The 20,022-nt window shown below is 46.9% G+C and overlaps 1 protein-coding gene across 7 annotated transcripts in view; it reads left to right on the forward strand.

Moving 5' to 3' along the window:
- LOC146869034 (RNA helicase MOV-10-like) overlaps positions 1-20,022 on the forward strand; it is a 488,182-nt gene that overhangs the window by 203,006 nt on the left and 265,154 nt on the right. For all 7 annotated transcript variants that reach the window (XM_085599844.1, XM_085602574.1, XM_085599639.1 and 4 more), the window contains one exon: positions 1,620-1,767. In XM_085599844.1, coding sequence (XP_085455970.1) covers positions 1,620-1,767 — 148 coding nt within the window. The remainder of the gene's footprint in view (positions 1-1,619; positions 1,768-20,022) is intronic.

Raw genomic sequence — 20,022 nt, forward strand, 5'->3', positions numbered from 1 at the left:
ATCTGGAAGCGTGCAAAAATGAAATCCCTTGAGATAACCCTGGATGAAAATCTCAACATGCGGGCGCACATCAGAGCATCCACACGTAGTGCATTTCTCCAACTTAACCTCAAGAAGGTGAAACTTTTAATCCCACCACAAGAGCTCAGGTTCGCGGTCCAATCCTTAGTTGTATCCAGACTGGAATATGGGTGTGCAACACTAAGAGGTTTACCGAAATGAAGCACAGCATCACTCAAGGGGTCTGTGAATGCCACAGTGAGACTAATAACTGATACTAGAGACGCTTTGAAGTCTCTCAACAGGCTACTAGTCGAAGCAAGGATCCAGATGAAGATAGTGTGGCTGATGCATAAAGCCCTACACCATGATACACCGGAGTACCTTAAAAAACAAGCTCAAGATTTCAGGGGGTAGTTAATCTCTACAAAGTGCCAACTCCCTCTTGCTGGAACCACAGATTCAGAAAAAAGAAAACCTGGGCCCACACTCCACTGGATCCACGCCAATAATATGGAGCTCTCTCCCGTCGGAGGATTGGTTGAATTCATCAAATAACTGTTTCAAGAAAGAGGTTAAAAGGATTTTTCTAGACAGATTCTTAACATAATGCAAGGTTCTAACCAACCTCAACTCCGAGACCCTTACAGCAGGGTCCTTGTGCTCACATAAATGCACATGTACTTGGAACTACTGGCACCACACAAGAAGCCCTATCTTGAACCACAAACTCTCTTGTGATTATTATGGTTTGTGTATATGAGCTACTAGGTTATGTAACACATTGTGGGGGTTGCTTTGCTCAGCACTCTGAAACCTTTGGATCACGTTTTCACGTTATAAAACTATATAAATAAAAAAAATATATATATTTAAGGCCCTTCCAGGAAGCTCACTAGTGTATCATACGGACCAACAGCATACTGACATCACACTGGACTTTACAAATGATTTGTCTGTTTTCTCTGTATAAATAACCTTAAAAAATGTTACCGTATTCAACATTGGGATGGCTGGTGATATTGGCTGGTCCAGGAATTTATTAAAAAAAAAAAGTCTACAGCGCACAAGCTCATTTTTTGGTTTATGGGAAAATCTCAAAACTTAGTGGCAGCTTCACCCTTGCGTTGCGATTAATGTTATTTCCAGTGAATCGGATCTTCAGTTTTGTCTCCTGCAAACTGGAGTGTGGAATTCTCACCCTGGATACTAATCTTGGATATAAATTTGGTTGGGTGTTAGCATGACCTGTGATGTCTATTGATTGATGGTTGGGATACCCGTGTCATTCCGCTTCAAATTTACTTTGCAAACCTGAATATATGATTGTGTTTATACAAGTTCTGTTTTTAAAATATGCAGAGCTATAGCTTAACACTGGGCGACAGACAGCATGTATAAAAGGGACCCTTATATGTTTGCATGTGAGGATCTAAGGCACGGACAGTGATTTGCTTCGGATTGCACCTTTTGATTGTTTGGGGAATGTAAGATTATTCGGTGTCCACATTAAAGAAAGTTAACCTCTAGTCCATGTTTACTTCTATTGATTGGCACTGCTAGCTAGTGGATCCCATTCAGGATATTACCTTTCCTGTCTCTGTTCTTAATTTATTTAGACTCTTCGATAGCAACCTGGAGAGTAACCAGGAACAGTTCAATGCTGTTCATCAGATAGTGACTGGATCCTCCAGGCCTGCTCCATACCTGATTTTTGGGCCGCCTGGAACTGGGAAAACAGTAACCTTTGTTGAGTCAATCAAACAGGTAACTACAGTTCTTACATTCTCTTGCACTTTGTGTTCTTGCAGTTAAATTATGTTAGTTTAGAAGTGACTCGTCTTCTGAAGGATGGTCATCGTTGCTACGCATTTGCACTAGTGGTAAGAGGCCTATTTGTGTTATTGCATCGGGATTTTAATACACCACCAAACATAACAGACATTTGCAAAATCATTTTTGGCCTATTGGCTTTGCCGGAACTGTGCAGCCTCAGCAAAACGTTTTTTGCCAATGCTATACCAAAAAAAAAGCCATGACCTGGATACATACATGCACCTCAGAATGCCGCTAGCTGCTACATCCTTCTCTAATCATGTGCCTTTGAAATGGCATGGGTGCCATTTTTTTCTTTTTATTGATTGAAAATGCCACATAGAGCAGTAAAATAGAATAAAAACTGGTTTTTTTAACACTGGGCAGCCTGGAAGAAATGGGAGACACTAGACACACAAATTGAAAAAAAAATATTTAAAGGACAATGAGGGTTGAGGGAGCAACAAAGAGGGTGGGGGAAGCAGTTGGAGTAGACAGAAGAGAAATAAATGAACCTGAGGCTGAAGGAGGTAATAAAGAAATGTAAAAACAAATACAGGTTGGGGGAAGAAATGGTCGGGTGGGGTCGAAGAGAGTGATGCAGAGCATGCCGAGGCAGGTATGGGGTGGCCATGCAGGGACAGTCTTTGGGATGCTATCAAAGAAACGTGCGCCCTCAAATTGTACTTAAAAAGGAAACAAGTAGCCTGCGTGTGTGCAGTGGAAGGGATAATAGTCATACAGTCAAAAGAATGGCAAAGAAACTATGCTCCAGGGTACTGACAATCAAAACAAACATTGGGAAGGCCAGGAGTTCTTACCTTTGGGACCTATTGGCTTTAGCAACGCCTTTCTAGTGATGGTGTACAGATTCAGCAAGATACTGTGCATTACATCACCAAAAGCAAAAAATAAAATATGCACTACTTTTATTTACTGATATGTGATGAATCTGCACATATAATAAAAAATGAATGAAAAAGCTTTTTTGTTGCTTTTTGTTTTGTTTTTGAGGTGGATGAGTTGGCAGTCATTGTCTGTCCTAAAAGACAGTGGCTATTTGGGCAAATAGAGGAATGGATGGAGGGAAGCCACAGGGAGTGGCGGTAGAAGGGAAAAACAGTACACAAAAGAACAAAATAGAGTGGGGGAGCGCTCTTGTGGAGTGCTCAAGTGAAAAGAAAAAGTAACTTCCTAATAGTGGGCAGTGGAAATACAGAAGCCAGCCTATCGGAGATTGTATACAGGCTGTAGGAAGGTGGAATCTGACTATATGGTTGCCCCCACTTTTTGGCCTGGTGTTTTGCTGGTTTATGACTTAGTTGGACTGGGACCCTGCTATTCAGGGCCCCAGTCTATCTGCTTTCTCTGTAAAATGGTTTGCATGTACATTAGGTACATATCTAATTGGATTCTGGAGTGCCTTATACACCCCTAGTATATGGTATACTATGTACCTAGGGCATAGGTACCTCAGAGGCCTACCAGGGGCTGAAGCCTGTATTATGCCACCCCTGGGAAGCACTCCAAAATGGCACCACAGGTCTGCTACTGCAGCCTGGGTAAGGGTGTTCTTACACCCCTTTCAGTGGTAGAGGCTACCTATATCACTACCATTACACACACATATAAAACCTATAAGTAACTCCTATGGCAGGCCTTAACAATCCTGAAGGCAGAGTGCTTGGTTTTTATGTGAGAGGGTGCCCCTGCATGAGCAGAGCCCCTCTGCAGCGTTCGGAGTACCTCCTCTGATGCTGTTTGTGGTGCAGCCTGACCATATGCTCTTAAGTGCATTATATCCTCGCGGTAAATGCTAACTTTGGGATGGCTGCACGGAAACATGTCGTGTTTGGTGTCAAACGCTTTGGAATACTACCCCCGCCAGTTCTGGCGGCGGGGGTAGCATTCCACCCTTCTAGAGGGAGAGACATGTTCACACTGCTCTAACCCGGTAGGACTTTCCTGAGCCCTGGCATCACAAAATGGATGCCTCTGCCACAGACACGGGTCTGGCCTCCTGCTGCTGACCGAAACTCCGGCAGGGGAGGCCTGGACAATAGGTTTCCTGTTGAAGGGAGGTGTAACCACCTCCCCAGACAGGCAGAGGTGTATTGGGGCTGGGCGGGAGCACTCTCTGGTGCTTTGAAGTCCTGCACTGGGGGCACACTTGGTGTCCCTGTGCATAGTCCAGTTCAATCCGGTTGCAGGGGCTACCTGCCCCTGCTCTGGTGCGAAACTGGACAAAGGAAATGGGTGTAACCACCCCTCTTTCCAAACCCTCCCATAGGTGGGTCCCTAGAGTATGTCCAACCCCCTAACTTAGTATAAGTATGGGAACCCAGTCCTTGTGACTTTAGATTACCCTGGACGAAACTCTGCAGCATATATCCTGGACCTTCGACTTTCTATCTCGACTAGAAGACGGAAGAAATCTCCCTTGGGGTCAAGGAGTGACTCCCCTGCTTGGCAGGCACCAAAGAAGCAACTGACCGGTCTGCAATTCTGAAGCTCCCGCCGGACGCCGAAGTCCCAGAGGTGGATTTCCAGACTTCCCCGAGGCTACCCTGAGTCCACAGCAAAGCTGAGGCCTGTGCCTATCGTGGGTGACGTGGAACCGTGACCCCTGAACACCGTGAACTTTTGCAGCAACACAATCTGAGGTTCTGTAATTCTCGAGTCTGACTCAATTTTGTTCTGTGCCACCATGTTGTGTTGCCCTCACGTAGGCCTGTGAAGGTAGCCTGTCGAATAAAGTGGCCTGGCCTTCTTAGTTCATGTATACATTAACTAGGTTTCTTTTTGACTCTGAAATGAACTGTAAGAAACTGACCTCTGCACCTGAAACTGACCCCGCAAAGCCAATTTCCCTGATCGATCTTTGTCTGAGATTGCCAATCAATGTTCAGGACATCGTTAATTTTTAGTTTCCTTGCACATGCCTTATCTTGTTCAGCATCTGTTACCGTTTCTTTTTTTTATGTTTCTTCATTACATGGGTTATGCTTTCAATTATAGGTTTGTCCGGCTTGTGGAGATTGAATTTGGGACATTCCTAATAATTAACTTTTGGGTTGGGATACTGTAAATTGAGTTTGTTATGTGACACTTTGTTTGAAAATGTACCTTATTGGCTAGAATTTTGTGCAGTGGGTGTACATTTATAATGTGAATATTGGGTATAAAAGGAGACGTCTCGCCTTAGTAAAATGAGCAGTCTCCTGAGAATTTACACCGTGATGTATTTCTAGGATCACTGTTACTAGCTGCAGCTAATAAACTTGGTCTCTGATGCCATCCAGAAGTATTCCGTGTCTCTGTTTACCAAGACAGGTGAACTCGAAGATTTTAGGCATGCCCCTGACGCCGCTGGGTTAAACCCCGGTTCTTCAACTGGCGCCCAACGTAGGCCGACTTCAGCAGTACTGGTCCAAGCCCGAGGATTGTGAGGAGCCCCGTGAGGAAATTCTGGAGGATAGCCGCCACTTCATCGACCCCTGCATGTCTACGTGGACCGAAGGGTTTTTTTCTGCGAGGCTTCCCCTTTCCGACGGCTGCGAAGGACTGCTGCCCTGACTGTCGCCCTGTCTTGTCCCTCTTGTGATGATTTGTAAGGCGAGACGTTAGACGGTCTTCTGGTGGCGTGACAGACATTTTGGTTAAGTATAAGTGGGTCGCTCCCACGACTTTGTTTTGTTTCTTGGTTTTGATTCGGCCATTGTAATAGTCGAAGCCAAGGGGTTCGTATATTTGCGAGTATCATTTTTGATAACCCCTTGAAGTTTGAAGCAAGACTAGTGAGCTAAAAGATGCCTGGTTTTAACAAATTTAGGAAATGGTTTTGTTGTAGTTGTAATAGGGATTCCCGATTGGAGGACTCGTGTCCGATACCTCCGGTTGGAACTCCAACTTATGAGCTCTATTCAAAGCATGGTGTAGGTCCCATTACCTTTAATGAAGTATGGGTCCGTTATACAAGGAAAGATGGTGTTTTACGATGGCCCCAACATGGTAGTTTTGAATCAGATGTTTTAGATAACCTAGAAGTTGCGCTATTTAAGAAGAAAGCCTGGCCGGCGATGTTTGACTCTTTCCGCCTTTGGCGTAAGGAAGCCAAATAGCGGGAAATTAAGCAAGCTAAGAGAGATAGGAAGGAAAGGAATATATCAGTAATGCAAGCTGCTAGGCAGTTTAAGGAAGATGAAGAAGATCGAGCGATTGAAGTGTCAGATAGACAACATTGCATGGCCATTGACAAATGTTACCCGGCTTTGCCACCTCCCCTTTCAAATGTGACTGTAGACCCTGAAAAGGATCCTTTGATGTCACATTTACTGAGATTACCACCCCCTTATGTGCAGGGTGCTACTGCACCTCCGTTACCTCCAGTTGTTGCACCCCTTGTTGTCGTTCAACCCCCTGTTGTTGTTCAGCCACCCGTTGCTTCACAGGTGGTTCTTCCTCCCCCGGCGCCGCCCCCTTCAGGTCCGCCAGCCTTGCCACCAGCCTTGCCTCACTCCTTTGCCTTACACTCCTTTATCTTCGACTTCTCTTATTTCTGTCCCTACGTCTCTGTGACCTCAAAACACTTTGTCTCCAGTCCTCATGTCAACTTCTTCTCCTTCTGCTCGGCAACAAATGACTGAGACTGTCACTAGTCTTTTGTTTCCTTTCTTTGGGTCACTGAATATGACCCCTGTTTCTGAACGTAAGCAGAGACGTAGTCAGCTCCCTGGTCCTGAAGAGCGGGCAGTGTTAGATCTCCTTGCTCGTAGATGGGTTTCGAATACCTCCAAGTACAGCCCACAAGTGGTTATGGATATCTTCCTACAGTGGGAGGCACCAAAACAAAGGTATGTTTTTGATGTCATGTGTACCTTCCTTCGTCAGGAGTGGGAAGATAATGAGTTGGGTTCAATTCCACTGGAATTGCTTAATGTTCAGTCTGAATTTGCTAAAGGGACGATGTTGAGGAAGCGGTAGAGACACTACTCACTTTTAGGTCTAGACTTCCACCTCAGTCATTGTTCGAACCTGACCCTTCTATTAGGAGAAAAGTGAAGCAGTATCCTATGAGAGAGGTTCCCCCTGTATGGAGAAAGGCAGTTGTGGCTGATGCCGCTCATGGTATTGCGGCTGCACCGGCTCATTTTCAGCGAGTGTGGGTGCATGTCCCTTGGAAGAGAGCTGAGGTCCTGGCTCTTAAGCAGACTTTGCCTGACCCCCATAAAAATCCTGCTGGTTATTATAAGGAGTTGTCTCAGACAGTTGATGCGTGTGTTATGAATTTAGCTGACATAGATATGTTGATGGGTAATGTAGTTCCTCAACCCTTGTGGGCGAAGATCCGTCACGAGGATCACGCGCCAGAGTTAGGAGATACGTGGGTTAATATTACTGCTGCAGATGGGCGGCAGGTAGGAGGTGCCAAACCTGAACCCTTAGTTGCAGAACTACCTGGTAGGATTATTAATTTAATGAAAACTATGATGCCTCCTCTGCGGGTGAATTGGGACAAGTTAGCAGCATGCAAACAAAAGAAAGACGAGAGTGTGTCTGATTTCTTCACTAGGTTTGAGGAAACATTCATTGATCATAGTGGTCAGGATATGAGTACAGAAGGTGGTCAGAGGTTGTTTGTAGATAAGTTTGTTTTTAATTTACTTCCTGAACTTACGAATAAGTTAAAGGACTCTGAGAGTTCATGGGCTGTTTCTTCTTCGGCTCAGATATTGGCTACTGCACAGTACTATGAGAATAGAGATAAAGATTAGAAGGATAAAGTAGAGAAGAAGACTAGAGAATTAAAAACAAAAGTTCTTCTGTAGCAGGCTTATCCGCCTCGCCGTAATCAGCGTCAGTTTCAGCAACCTTCCCAGTTTCAGCAACCCCCACAGTTTCAGAAACTGTTGCAGAAGCCTGAGTCTTTTGCTTCGCGACTCCCGCTAGGCCCTAATCAGTGTGCTTATTGTAAAGAAGAAGGTCTCTTCAAGAATAGTTGCCCGATCTTGCTACAGCGTGCGAATGGTAGTCTGGTCTGAGAGGTCGTGGTGGTTTCCAAAAAGTACCTAGGCGTAGGGGACGTGGTACGTTTCCCCAGAATGAAGGTTCCTTTTCCCCTCAGAATTCTATGAATTATTTTGACCAACAGAATGTTCCGACCGTCCAGTCCGCTCAGTACTACACTGATGATTATTATGTTGGCAGTGAGAGTGCTGGTTTTAATGATAGTTAGGACAGCCATGGACAAAGGGAGGGAGTAGTGTCAGTTCCAGTAGACCAGAGTGGACCTTATGTTGAAGTGATTACATCAGGTGTGGCAGAACCTTTTCTTTTGGATACTGGTGCAGCAAAGAGTTCTATCATGCACTCTAAACTCCCCGGCGCACCTTTGTCTGGCTTGACCAATGTTTCAGTAGGATTTTCTGGCGCCCCAGTTCGTAATCCGGTTTCTTGTCCTTTGCCCCTTTCTATTGGTCCCTGTGAATTGGAGGCTCCCCTTATTCTAACGACAGGCTGTGGTGAGAATCTGTTGGGTTTGGACTTGTTGAAAAGATTGCATGCGACATTACATTGTTCTCCTTCGGGAGTACATCTTACGGTGGGTAAGAAAGTGATTTCCCCGATGTATCTGTCTAAGGATCGCCTTCCACTGGAACTGCGTTCTCTCCCTGATACACTTTGGGCTACAGGTCCCAATGATGTTGGTCTCTTGCAGATTCCACCCTACGTTGTTACCCTTAAGTTGAATGCTAAATTACCTCGCATTCCCCAGTACAAAATTCCCAGTGATGGTTTTAGCGATTATCTATGATTTGGTTGAGAAAGGTGTGGTTCAAGAAACGAGAGGTAATGTGTGTAACAGTCCTGTTCTGCCTGTCCTTAAGCGTACTGACTCTTCTCAGCCACCTGTGTATCGGTTTGTGATCGACCTTCGAGAGGTCAATAAGATCGTTGTGCAACAGTTTCCTGTTGTCCCGGACATTACTGCTTTATTGACTATGATCCCTGTCTCAGCTGCTTGGTTTTCTGTTATTGATCTGAAGAACACTTTCTTCAGTATTCCGATTGCTGAGGAAAGTAGGGATATTTTTGGCTTCTCTTTAGGAGGCCGCAGTTTCCAGTTTAAGCGCGCTCCTCAAGGTTATTGTGAGAGTCCCTCCATTTACAGTCAGGCTTTGAAAACTCAGCTTGATACTCTTGCATTGCCTTCTGGTGTTACTCTTATCCAGTATGTTGATTATCTGTTGGTTGCTGCTGATGATGAAGAGATTTGTAAAGAAGTTACTCTTTCTTTGTTGCGACACCTGTCTGACCTTCATCATAAAGTGTAACCTTCGAAGTTGCAGTATTGCCACCAAGAAGTGACCTACTTAGGTCATCTCTTGTCGAAGGAGGGAAGGCGATTGACCCCAGAGCGTATTCAAGCGATTGCCCAAATGACTGTGCCATGCACAGAGAGAGAGGTGCGTGCCTTCCTAGGTATCACCTCGTATTGTAGACAGTGGATTCCGAATTTTTCTTTGCTAGCGAAACCTTTGTTGGCACTTACTCTTAAGGACACACCACACCCTCTTCCTTGGTCTGACGAATGTCAGAAGAGTTTTTTCGAATTGCGTGATGCATTGTGTTCTGCTCCGGTGTTGGGTACCCCCGACTACAGTAAACCTTTTACACTTTATGTACACGAGAGAGAAGGTTGTGCATTGTCAGTGTTGACGCAACAATTTGGAGACAAGCAGCGCCCATGTGCGTATTTGTCAGCTACTTTAGATCCGGTAGCTAGGGCGTTGCCTAGTTGTCTAAGAGCTACAGCGGCAGCGGCTGTTTCTATCCGAAAGTCTGCTGGTTTGGTATTGGATAATACATTGATTGTCCCACATGCAGTGGATACCCTATTGAATAGAACTTAGACTCAACATCTTACCAGTGCGCGTTTGTCAGGTTATGAGTTGACGCTTTTGGCTAGCCATGTGCACATCAAGCGGTGCAACACATTGAATCCAGCTACATTGTTGCTGATTTTTGTAGAGACAGATGCTCAGGAACAGCATGACTGTTTTCTCTGGACAGAGGAGGAAACGAAGGGTAGAGTTGATCTGAAAGATACTCCTCTTTTGAATCCTGATGGTACCCCATGGGTAGATGGTTCGTGCTTTAAGCTTCCGAATGGAGAGACGACTGCAGCATATGCTGTCACACCTTTGCACACGATTGTTGAAACAGCACGCATTGCACAGAATTCAGCGCAAGCAGCGGAGTTGATAGCATTGACTAGAGCGTGAATGTTTATACTGATAGCCAATACGCATTTGGCGTGGCTCACAGTTTTGGTCGCTTGTGGAAAGAGAGAGGATTTCTTACTTCCCATGGTACGAAAATTCAGCATGGACAATTAGTGAGTGAACTTCTTGAATCACTTACTTTGCCGACCCAAATTGCGATAGTGAAGTGTAGTGCGCATAAGAAGGTTACGGATGATGTGGGTCAAGGGAATGCATTTGCAGATGAAGTAGCGAGAGAAACGGCGAAAGATGTGAAGAGTCGGATGTATGTTGCAGGTCCTGCCAGATGGGTTGTGGAAGGAGGAAAGTGTGAAGATGATTCAGGCAGAAGCTACTGAGAAAGAATTGAGTATGTGGAGAGAGAGTACGGGACTGTTGGATTCAACAGGCTGTTGGGTTGAGTTGTCAGAGCACCAGCGATGGTTGTTGCCGGATGCATATGTGCTTCCGGTGGTTACTATGGCTCATGGGTTGGCTCACATTAGTTCAAAAGGGATATGTAAGTTGTTGGCTCCGGTATGGCAGAATGGTGGAATTCCTAAGTGTGCTGAGAATTTGGTTAAACACTGCATGATTTGCTTGATGCATAATCCTGGAAAGGGAACCCCAACTCCAGCGGGTCATTTTGCTCCTCAAACGTATCCGTTCGAGTGTAAGGAGAGCCAGGAAAGTTCTGCAGGAGCATCAGGAACCCGGAGAAAATGCCTCAGTCGTCCCCAACGGTCTTCCGACTCTATCAGGCTCTAGAGTATCGGATGACACGCCAGGGGAAAACAGGGAAACAAAACAAGGGAAGGTGGGCTTAAACTTCTGTAGCGTGACTGGCGTCTGGTCAGGAATAAGGGAGGCAACACCCCGCTGTAAAACAAAGATTGCGTTCATTTCTGCTTTCTCAGAACAACCCTCTTGAATAACTAGACTCTCGACTTCACCTACCACTATATGGTTACTTCTAATTGTGTAGAGGGGAGGCGTCAGTGGTTCAAACGTAACATCCTACACAATGGAGAGCACAGGGTTAGAAGGGAGTTGGCACTGTATACTAGAGCTTAACCTATAAATGTGTGCAACTCCCCCCACTCGTTCTGTTGGAGGACTACCGGCACACCGGATTGTACTTCACCTTGAGTCCACTACGGATAATAGTGTAGTTGTTCACCTGAGACATATAGTACAATCGTGATTCTGTTGTAAGGAGAGCCAGCACAGTGATCCACGCAAGTATCCCAAGGGAACCACAGGACACCTTCTTCATGGGATAGGTGAGGTCACACGCACGCTAGTATGTAAAGCCAAACAGAAGACCACCAGACTGGACACACAGTGGCCGATGGAAAGGGCAGAGTCAGCCCCTGGTTGGAGCACCAAAAGTAGGGAAAGGGGGAAATAAGAAGATAAACAATGAAACCCTGTTGGGGCTGAAATGCGGACTCAGGCACTCCCTAGGATACAAGGAGTGAAGTGGCAATGCCCGGCCTGGCAGTGAAAAAAAGATCAGCGTGCTTGAGCCAGCGCCGAGGTGAGCGGCACACGCGGGGAAATGCAGCAGGTGCTGAGAGATACGGGGAGGCCAGGAACAATGAAGAAAACCTCTCTCTCAGCAATAAGGGGAGAGAGGCAATGTCCTACCCGCAGGCGAAGGTGGAGATGGCCGCGGGGCGGAACGCCGCGTACGGTGGAGTCAGCGGCAACTGCACGGCAAGAAGTCTTCCCTCACGGGATTGAAAGCGGAAACAGGAAACAGAACAACGGAAGTCAGGCACCAAGGATTAGGACGGAAGTGATGCTCGAAGCAAGAACGCTAAGCGCGTTTGCATGCGTCGAGGTTCCTTAAATACTGGAGCGTCTGAGGGCTTGGACCGCGGGGCATGACATTGAGGTGCTGCAGATAGACTATATTCATATGGAAAGATGCAATAACTTAAAGTATGTCCTTGTGGTTGTTTGTGCCTTTTCCAGATGGATAGAGGCCTACCCCCTAAAGGATAATACTGCCTTGTCTACAGCCAAGGTTTTGCTCAAAGAATTCTTTCCCAAATATGGCTTGCCGAGGATGGTATGAAGTGATAATGGAAGTGAATTCGTGGGTCAGATTATGAAGAAAGTATGTGCGGGTCTGGGTATCAAACAGAAGTTTCACGCTGCGAATCACCCCCAGTCAGCAGGCCTGGTTGAGTGCTATAATGGCACTCTGAAGCTGAAGTTGGCCAAGGTACAAGCGAGCTCTGTTCTTACATTGCCGGATGTCTTACCATTGGCACTTTTGTCCACGAGAACGACAGTACATTCTCGCGTGAGACTTAGCCCATACGAGATTGTTTTTGGATGCCCGGCGAATGTCTGGGGTGTGCCGAGGCCTAAGAAGTACAGTGATATCGAGTACCCTATGTTGGTTGACTACTTACATGATTTGACTGCTAAATTGCGTGTTCTTCACCAACAGGTCCATGACACTTTGCCTTCAGTTTCTGTAGACGCAGGCCACACGATTCAACCTGGCGACTGGGTTCTAACCAAGAATTTCCAGAGGTCAAAGAACTTGGAACCAAGATGGACCGGTCCATACCAAGTCCTGTTATCAACTCGGACTGCTATTAAGGTGTTCGGCAAGAAAAACTGGGTACATTGTACCCATTGTAAGAAGATACCTTTGCCCTTACCGTACGATAAGTGGGTCCGGGAAGGTGTTGCCGATTCCGAGAGTGAAAGGGTTCCGAGATTTGTACCTTTTAGCGATGCACATCTGGAATGGACTCAGTCAGAACGTGCGGATGATAAAGTCTTGCAAGAAGCTGTGCCGCCGTGAGACTTGATACTACGCACCCAGAGACACTCTTTCAGGATCAAACTGTACCTGGTAAAGAACTCTACAACTTAGGGTCTAAAAAGGACAAATAAAATTTGAATGTTTTTGTGAATTACACTCTTTCAGACAAGAGACTATTTTTCTTTTTCGAACCACCATCCGGGTTCAGCTGCAGGGTCGCGGTATAAGAACTTAAGGGGTGCCCCGCGTATTGACGAAAGGTCTGCGGTTCTAGGGACGTCTAGGATCCCTGGACGCACACTTGAGTGAAGAAGGAAAATTGCCGCGAGCAGCACGTTAGAGGATGGAGTCTGTTGTAACTGAAAGAGATGTTGAGAGAATAGATCTTAAGACAACATTTTGTACATTGATACATAGCAAATGTTTTATAATATTGTGCTTTTTGATGTTTTTAAGTATCACATTAGCTTGTGTGGGTTGGACTGTCTATGCTACACAAAAGACATCTGCACCCACCTCCCAACCTATGCTTTCTTTCACTACTGTTCCTTTGCACCAGTTTTATACGTTGCCTGAACATGAACAGACGAGGAGATCAGAATTTGTCAACAACTCGTTTATACAGTTGTTGCATCAGCATCAGTTAGTAGTAAATACCACTAATTGTTGGGTTTGTGGTCTTATGCCTCATACGACAGATAAAGGTATGCCATATTTGGTTTTGCCTTTTTCTTTTAATGGGTCTGTGTGGGCTTTTCAGACCATGTTTATCTATGCAAATGAGGTACGCCCCTTGCGTTCCCTTAAAGATAACTCGAGCAATAGTGCCTTAATAAGGGGAATAGTAGCTATGATCCGAGATACTGATGTATATAATGCTATCCCTAAGGATGAGGTGCAGGCTTACGTTGGTTGGAATGTGACTGGATATAGTACCAGTTTAACAGAGAAGGAGAGACAAAAAAGGTCTCCCCCCTATTTGGATTGTGCCCCACCGAGGCCACTTTTGTTTTCAAGGTAATGGTCGGAATCCGAAAGCTCAGCTAGGTAAGAGTGTGTGTGCTCAAACCTATGTCTATTCATCTCGGACTTCTCCACCGTTTGTGCCAGCTAAAGGCACATATTTTGTTTGTCATGACAGAGCCTACACATGGTTGCCACCTGATTTTTCAGGAACGTGTTATGTGGCGTTTCTACTTCCCCCTACATACACTACTGCTTCAGACTATCATAGAACGAGATATGGTAGAGGTGTCTTCAATAAGGAAGATACCGCAGCACACGAAGTAGGAGATTTCTTCAAGGGCTTCTTGCCCTTTTGGGGTCCTATGATCAATAGTAGGCATATTCGACAGCTTGTCCGCGTTGTTGAAGCTACTATTAATGAGACCGCAGGTGCTCTTAGTAATGTTACAGCTGAGCTTCAAGCGGACCGCCTTATGACTTTGCAGAACCGTATGGCATTAGACATCATACTTGCAGATCGAGGAGGAGTATGTAAATTGATTGGATCCAGTTGCTGTGTTTGCATACCAGATAATGCCCCTACAGTGTACCAAGCCATCTCTAGGTTGTATAAAATCTTTGAGTTTATCCATGTAGACGAAGGAGACTGGTCATTGACGGGATGCTTTTGGGGACTGCTGTCCAAATGGGGATGGAAGATTTTGACATTTCTTGGTATGGTTTTAACCATCCTTTTCTCTTGTTGTCTTTGCATCCAGTGTGGTCCCGCTATTTGTAGTCTTTGTGCTACTATGTGTGTTCGGAGACCTGTTCCGAGAGAGGTAGAGAATAATAAGATGATGCTACAGCAACACCTTGATGACCTAATGAATATCGACATAGACCTAGATTCAGATTAACATGAGTCTTAGGTTATTGCCTACGTAATGGCAAAAGGAGGGTCTGAGGTTCTGTAATTCTCGAGTCTGACTCCATTTTGTTCTGTGCCACCATTTTGTGTTGCCCTCAGGTAGGCCTGTGAAGGTAGCCTGGCGAATAAAGTGGCCTGGCCTTCTTGGTTCATGTATACATTAACTAGGTTTCTTTTTGACTCTGAAATGAACTGTAAGAAACTGACCTCTGCACCTGAAACTGACCCCGCAAAGCCAATTTCCCTGATTGATCTTTGTCTGAGATTGCCAATCAATGTTCAGGACATCGTTAACTTTTAGTTTCCTTGCACATGCCTTATCTTGTTCAACATCTGTTACCGTTTCTTTTTTTTATGTTTCTTCATTACATGGGTTATGCTTTCAATTATAGGTTTGTCCGGCTTGCGGAGATTGAATTTGGGACATTCCTAATTATTAACTTTTAGGTTGGGATACTGTAAATTGAGTTTTTGTTATGTGACACTTTGTTTGAAAATGAACCTTATTGGCTAGAATTTTGTGCAGTGGGTGTACATTTATAATGTGAATATTGGGTATAAAAGGAGACGTCTCGCCTTAGTAAAATGAGCAGTCTCCTGAGAATTTACACCGTGATGTATTTCTATGATCACTGTTACTAGCTGCAGCTTATAAACTTGGTCTCTGATGCCATCCAGAAGTATTCTGTATCTCTGTATACCAAGACAGGTGAACTCGAAGATTTTAGGCGTGCCCCTGACGCCGCTGGGTTAAACCCTGGTTCTTCAAATCTTCCTGGTCCTCCTCGAAGTTGTGCTTTGGGCTCCGAGTAGCCCCAGCCTTGAGCACCTCCTGCACCGAAGATTACTGGCCTCCACTCCACAAGTGACCCGTGGGCCAGTTTCAAGTGCGACTGCTCGAGGCTCTTTCGCAATCGCTAGCCCGTTGGCTAGTAGGTCCCCACGAAGGCAACTCCTCTTCTACTTGGGCTTTCCTGGTTGCTCCAGACGTGCCCTGACTTACCCTCGCTGGGTGAATCCCTCAGACCATGCTGGTCTGCACCGCAGACCTTTCTCTGAATTCCAGTGACTAGCCGTTGCCAAGGCTTGTTGGGTCCAATCTGGTTGCCGACACCGCAGCACTCAACAGACTTCGTGGGACAGTTCGAATCCGGCTCGTGGACTTTGTCAACACCTCCTGGACCTCATGGCTGAAGAGTCAAGACACCCGTCAACTCACCTGAAGCATCCGACATCTGTGGGCATTGGTCCATCCTGCCCTCTGTCACTGGCTAGTGACCCAGACTCTGTCCCCTCTGCTTTCAGGTTCCTTCCATCCTAGATCCAGGCTTGGATCTCTTCGGACACTTCTCCTCTTCACGGCAGCAGCAGTTCTTTGCAGGCTTCCATTGCAATCAACGACGCGACACGACACCAAAAGACACCTATGCACCCGGCTTCCCTGGGTGTACTCTGGTGGGTGCTAGCCCTAGAACTTCTTAAGTCCAAAAGGGTTTGGTCTTGACTCGATTCGAAGTGTCCCTAATCTTTAAATTTCCAACCGTGACATTGCCCATAGAAGATAACGGGAACCCGCGGTTGTGTTTACACAGTATCTGTACTCCTGAGGCACAGCCGGGAGCTTTGCTAGAAATTGGTTTGTTTTTTTAAATACTTTTGTAAAATTGTTTTAAAACTTGCGTACTTCTCCCTTACCTGTTAGGCTGGTTGGGGCATCTATCCGGCACCTAATTACCCGCGCAGCCCATCTGAATGCTGCCACGGGGTAGGGAACTCGCAAGCACCGCCATCAGCGACCGAGCCTGTTCACAGGCCACGCCCACTTCTCCAGGCCACGCCCCCCTGACTATATAAGCACCGACGCCCAGCCCTTCTTAGTATCTGTACTCCTGAGGCACAGCCGGGAGCTTTGCTAGAAATTGGTTCGTTTTTTAAAATACTTATGTAAAATTGTTTTAAAACTTGCGTACTTCTCCCTTACCTGTTAGGCTGGTTGGGGCATCTATCCGGCACCTAATTACCCGCGCAGCCCATCTGTAACGCCCTGAACGTCTCAGGATCGTTTAACAGACACGACAATGAGGACGCAACCACTAGTGAAGGGTTAGTTGTTTTAATGAAGGCAAATATAATACAAAGAATAAACAAGTTATAGTCACTGGAATCCTCCAGGCTAAGTACGTTACCAGCCCACAGCACGGATGGTCCTAACCGTCCTCTGCATATACACCGGTACCGGCGTATGCCAACAGAGGGCAGAAATGAAATGGCCGACAATGCCAATCGGTAGGCTGTGAGGGGCACGAAGAGTGTTGGGGAGAATCGAGGAGTCAGGGAAACACCCAGCCGGGGTCTCTACCTGAAGGGAGCAGCCGCTCAACCTCTTCCTCAGACTGCACCGGGACGCGGAGTCACCTCCTGGTGATGCGTCACCGATACCCCAATCACAAGCAAGAAGACTGAACCGAGAGCAGCCGCTCGATCGATCCTGTGGACTTCCGAGTCTGTAACGCGGCAAACACCTCCTGGTGTGCGTTACAGCTGGCAGTCCCTGTGTCTCTGGTCGGGCTGGGAGTTACGACTCCAACCAGCAAAAGCGCCACTGCGCTTGGACTCAGCCGAGTCAAAAAGCGAAGCTCAATGGTTGACCGGTAGAGCTTCCGGGTCCTTCACAGGTGACGATGGGGCAAGACACGGCCCAGGGAGTAACGACTCGACCTACCTCCGTTCTTGCCTTACTGGAGCACCACTCCGGAACACTGCTCTTCACGAAGCAGGTACGTCGGTGTGAACACAATATCCGACCGCGTTGTACCTCCCGGTTCCTCCCTTTATAGGGCGTGTTTTCCTTGAGTTATGTAACAGCTCTCCTGTTTACATAAGGGCGTGTTTCCCTTGAGTTATGTAACAGCTCTCCTGTTTACATAAGGGCGTGTTTCCCTTGAGTTATGTAACAGCTCTCCTGTTTACATAAGGGCGTGTTTCCCTTGAGTTATGTAACAGCTCTCCTGTTTACATAAGGGCGTGTTTCCCTTGTATGACAGGAATTCTTGACACCATCTGAACGCTGCCACGGGGTAGGGAACTCACAAGCACTGCCATCAGCGACCGAGCCTGTTCACAGGCCACGCCCACTTCTCCAGGCCACGCCCCCCCTGACTATATAAGCACCAACGCCCAGCCCTTCTTAGTATCTGTACTCCTGAGGCACAGCCGGGAGCTTTGCTAGAAATTGGTTCGTTTTTTTAAATACTTATGTAAAATTGTTTTAAAACTTGCGTACTTCTCCCTTACCTGTTAGGCTGGTTGGGGCATCTATCCGGCACCTAATTACCCGCGTAGCCCATCTGAACGCTGCCACGGGGTAGGGAACTCACAAGCACCGCCATCAGCGACCGAGCCTGTTCACAGGCCACGCCCACTTCTCCAGGCCACGCCCCCCACGTCCTCTTTCTGCATAAAACTATGCACAGTACTCGGACGCGCAGCGGGCGCGCCGTCAGCGCGCCGAAGCGCGCCAAAGGCAAGCCCGTCTGGGCCCGTCCGGGCCCAGTTGGACCCAGGCCCAGGAACCCTGCCGGATTTGCTGCAGGATCGCCTGGTGTACACAAGTGACATGCTTCGGGCCCTTCACCAGAAAAAAACTCAGGACTGCCACTATGTCCATGCCGAAGGTAAACCCTTTGTCAATTGCGCACGATGTAACTCAGCCGAATACGGCCCGGGAAAGCCGGGACTACAGATGGGCCTCCTTAACTGCCGCTCCCTCCCTAAGCATGCGCACGAAATCAATTTGCTGATACAGGATTATGGCCTGGCCGCTCTGTTTCTCACAGAAACCTACTCACCACCAGCACGGACTCGGACATTGTCAATGCCCTACCCCCAGGATATCTCATTCAAACCTTACATAGACCTAAAGGGAGAGGAGGAGGGCTGGCAATCATCTACAGAGAACATCTGGCCTGTAGGATTAGCAATGCCAATATTGAAGACTGCGAAAGCTGCTACTTTGCCCTTCAAATTTCCCCGGCACACTCCCTTTCAGGACTGTTGCTCTACTGCCCTCCGGGGACACTAGGGAATTTCCTCAACGCCCTCACTGATACGGCGTCACAATCAGTCTCCTCCGCCTCGAACTTTCTCGTCGTGGGCGATCTCAACCTTCACCTTAATGACCCCACAGATTCCACAGCCTCGGATCTTCTTCAGGACCTTAGATCTTTCAATATCCGACTGATCAACAACGAACCTACCCATGACAAGGGTCACCTTTTTGACCCTGTCCTGACCAACATCAGGGATATCACCTCGGGTCCCCCCATCCCTCTCCCTTGGTCAGATCACTTCCTTGTTCCCTTTTTCTGGCACCTTACCATTGCACGTCCCCAACCCCCCAAAATCCGAGTGACAGACCGACGTTGGCACAAGCTCGAACCGGTGGAATGGGCCAGTCTGCTCTCAGATTCTACACCTATCCTCTCCACGGACCCGGTCACGGCCGACGAACAGTTCAATTTTTGGCTCACATCCTCACTGGATAAACTCCTCCCCAATACTATCACCCTTAAACATACCAAAAGAGTGACTCTTGCCCCTTGGTACACTCCGGCACTCAAATCCCTTCGACAGGAATGTAAGAGAACAGAACGCTCCTGGAGAAAGGATAAATCTAACGAAAAGAAGGCTGCCTATCACACCGCCTTACAAAATTATAAAACCACCCTCCGCAATACCAAAACTCTATTCTTCCAAGAAAGAATAGAACAATCCGCTAGCTCCAGTAAGGAATCTTTCACCATCTTAAACGAACTCCTTAAAATCCCGGACCCGAGACCGAGAGACCCCCCCAGATCCCAAAGTTGATGAGGAAAAGTGCTACAAGTTAGGGAATTTCTTCAAGGAGAAAATCCAAAAAATCCGCGACTCCATTCCATCCATAAGTTCGAGCGAGGAAAAAGAAGCCTACAACTCTCTTAACCCCCCATGTCTCACTTCCTGGGGACAAGTGACGGCAGAAGAGGTCATAGATACGCTGAACATCATTAAAAGCGGGTCTCCCAGGGATCCGGCCCCCTTACGTATTTTCAAAAAGGTAGCACCCACGATCGCTCCCCCCCTTACCCACCTTATTAACGCCTCCCTTCAACAAGGAATCGTCCCCCCCCAGCTGGAAGGCGGCAGTCGTCAAGGCACTTTTAAAAAAAACCTTCCCTTGACCCTGCCGACCTAGCAAATTATAGACCAATCTCCCTCCTCCCGGGAACTAGCAAGATCGC

Source organism: Triturus cristatus, chromosome 1_1, assembly GCF_964204655.1.
Source record: "Triturus cristatus chromosome 1_1, aTriCri1.1, whole genome shotgun sequence".
Lineage (NCBI taxonomy): Eukaryota > Metazoa > Chordata > Amphibia > Caudata > Salamandridae > Triturus > Triturus cristatus.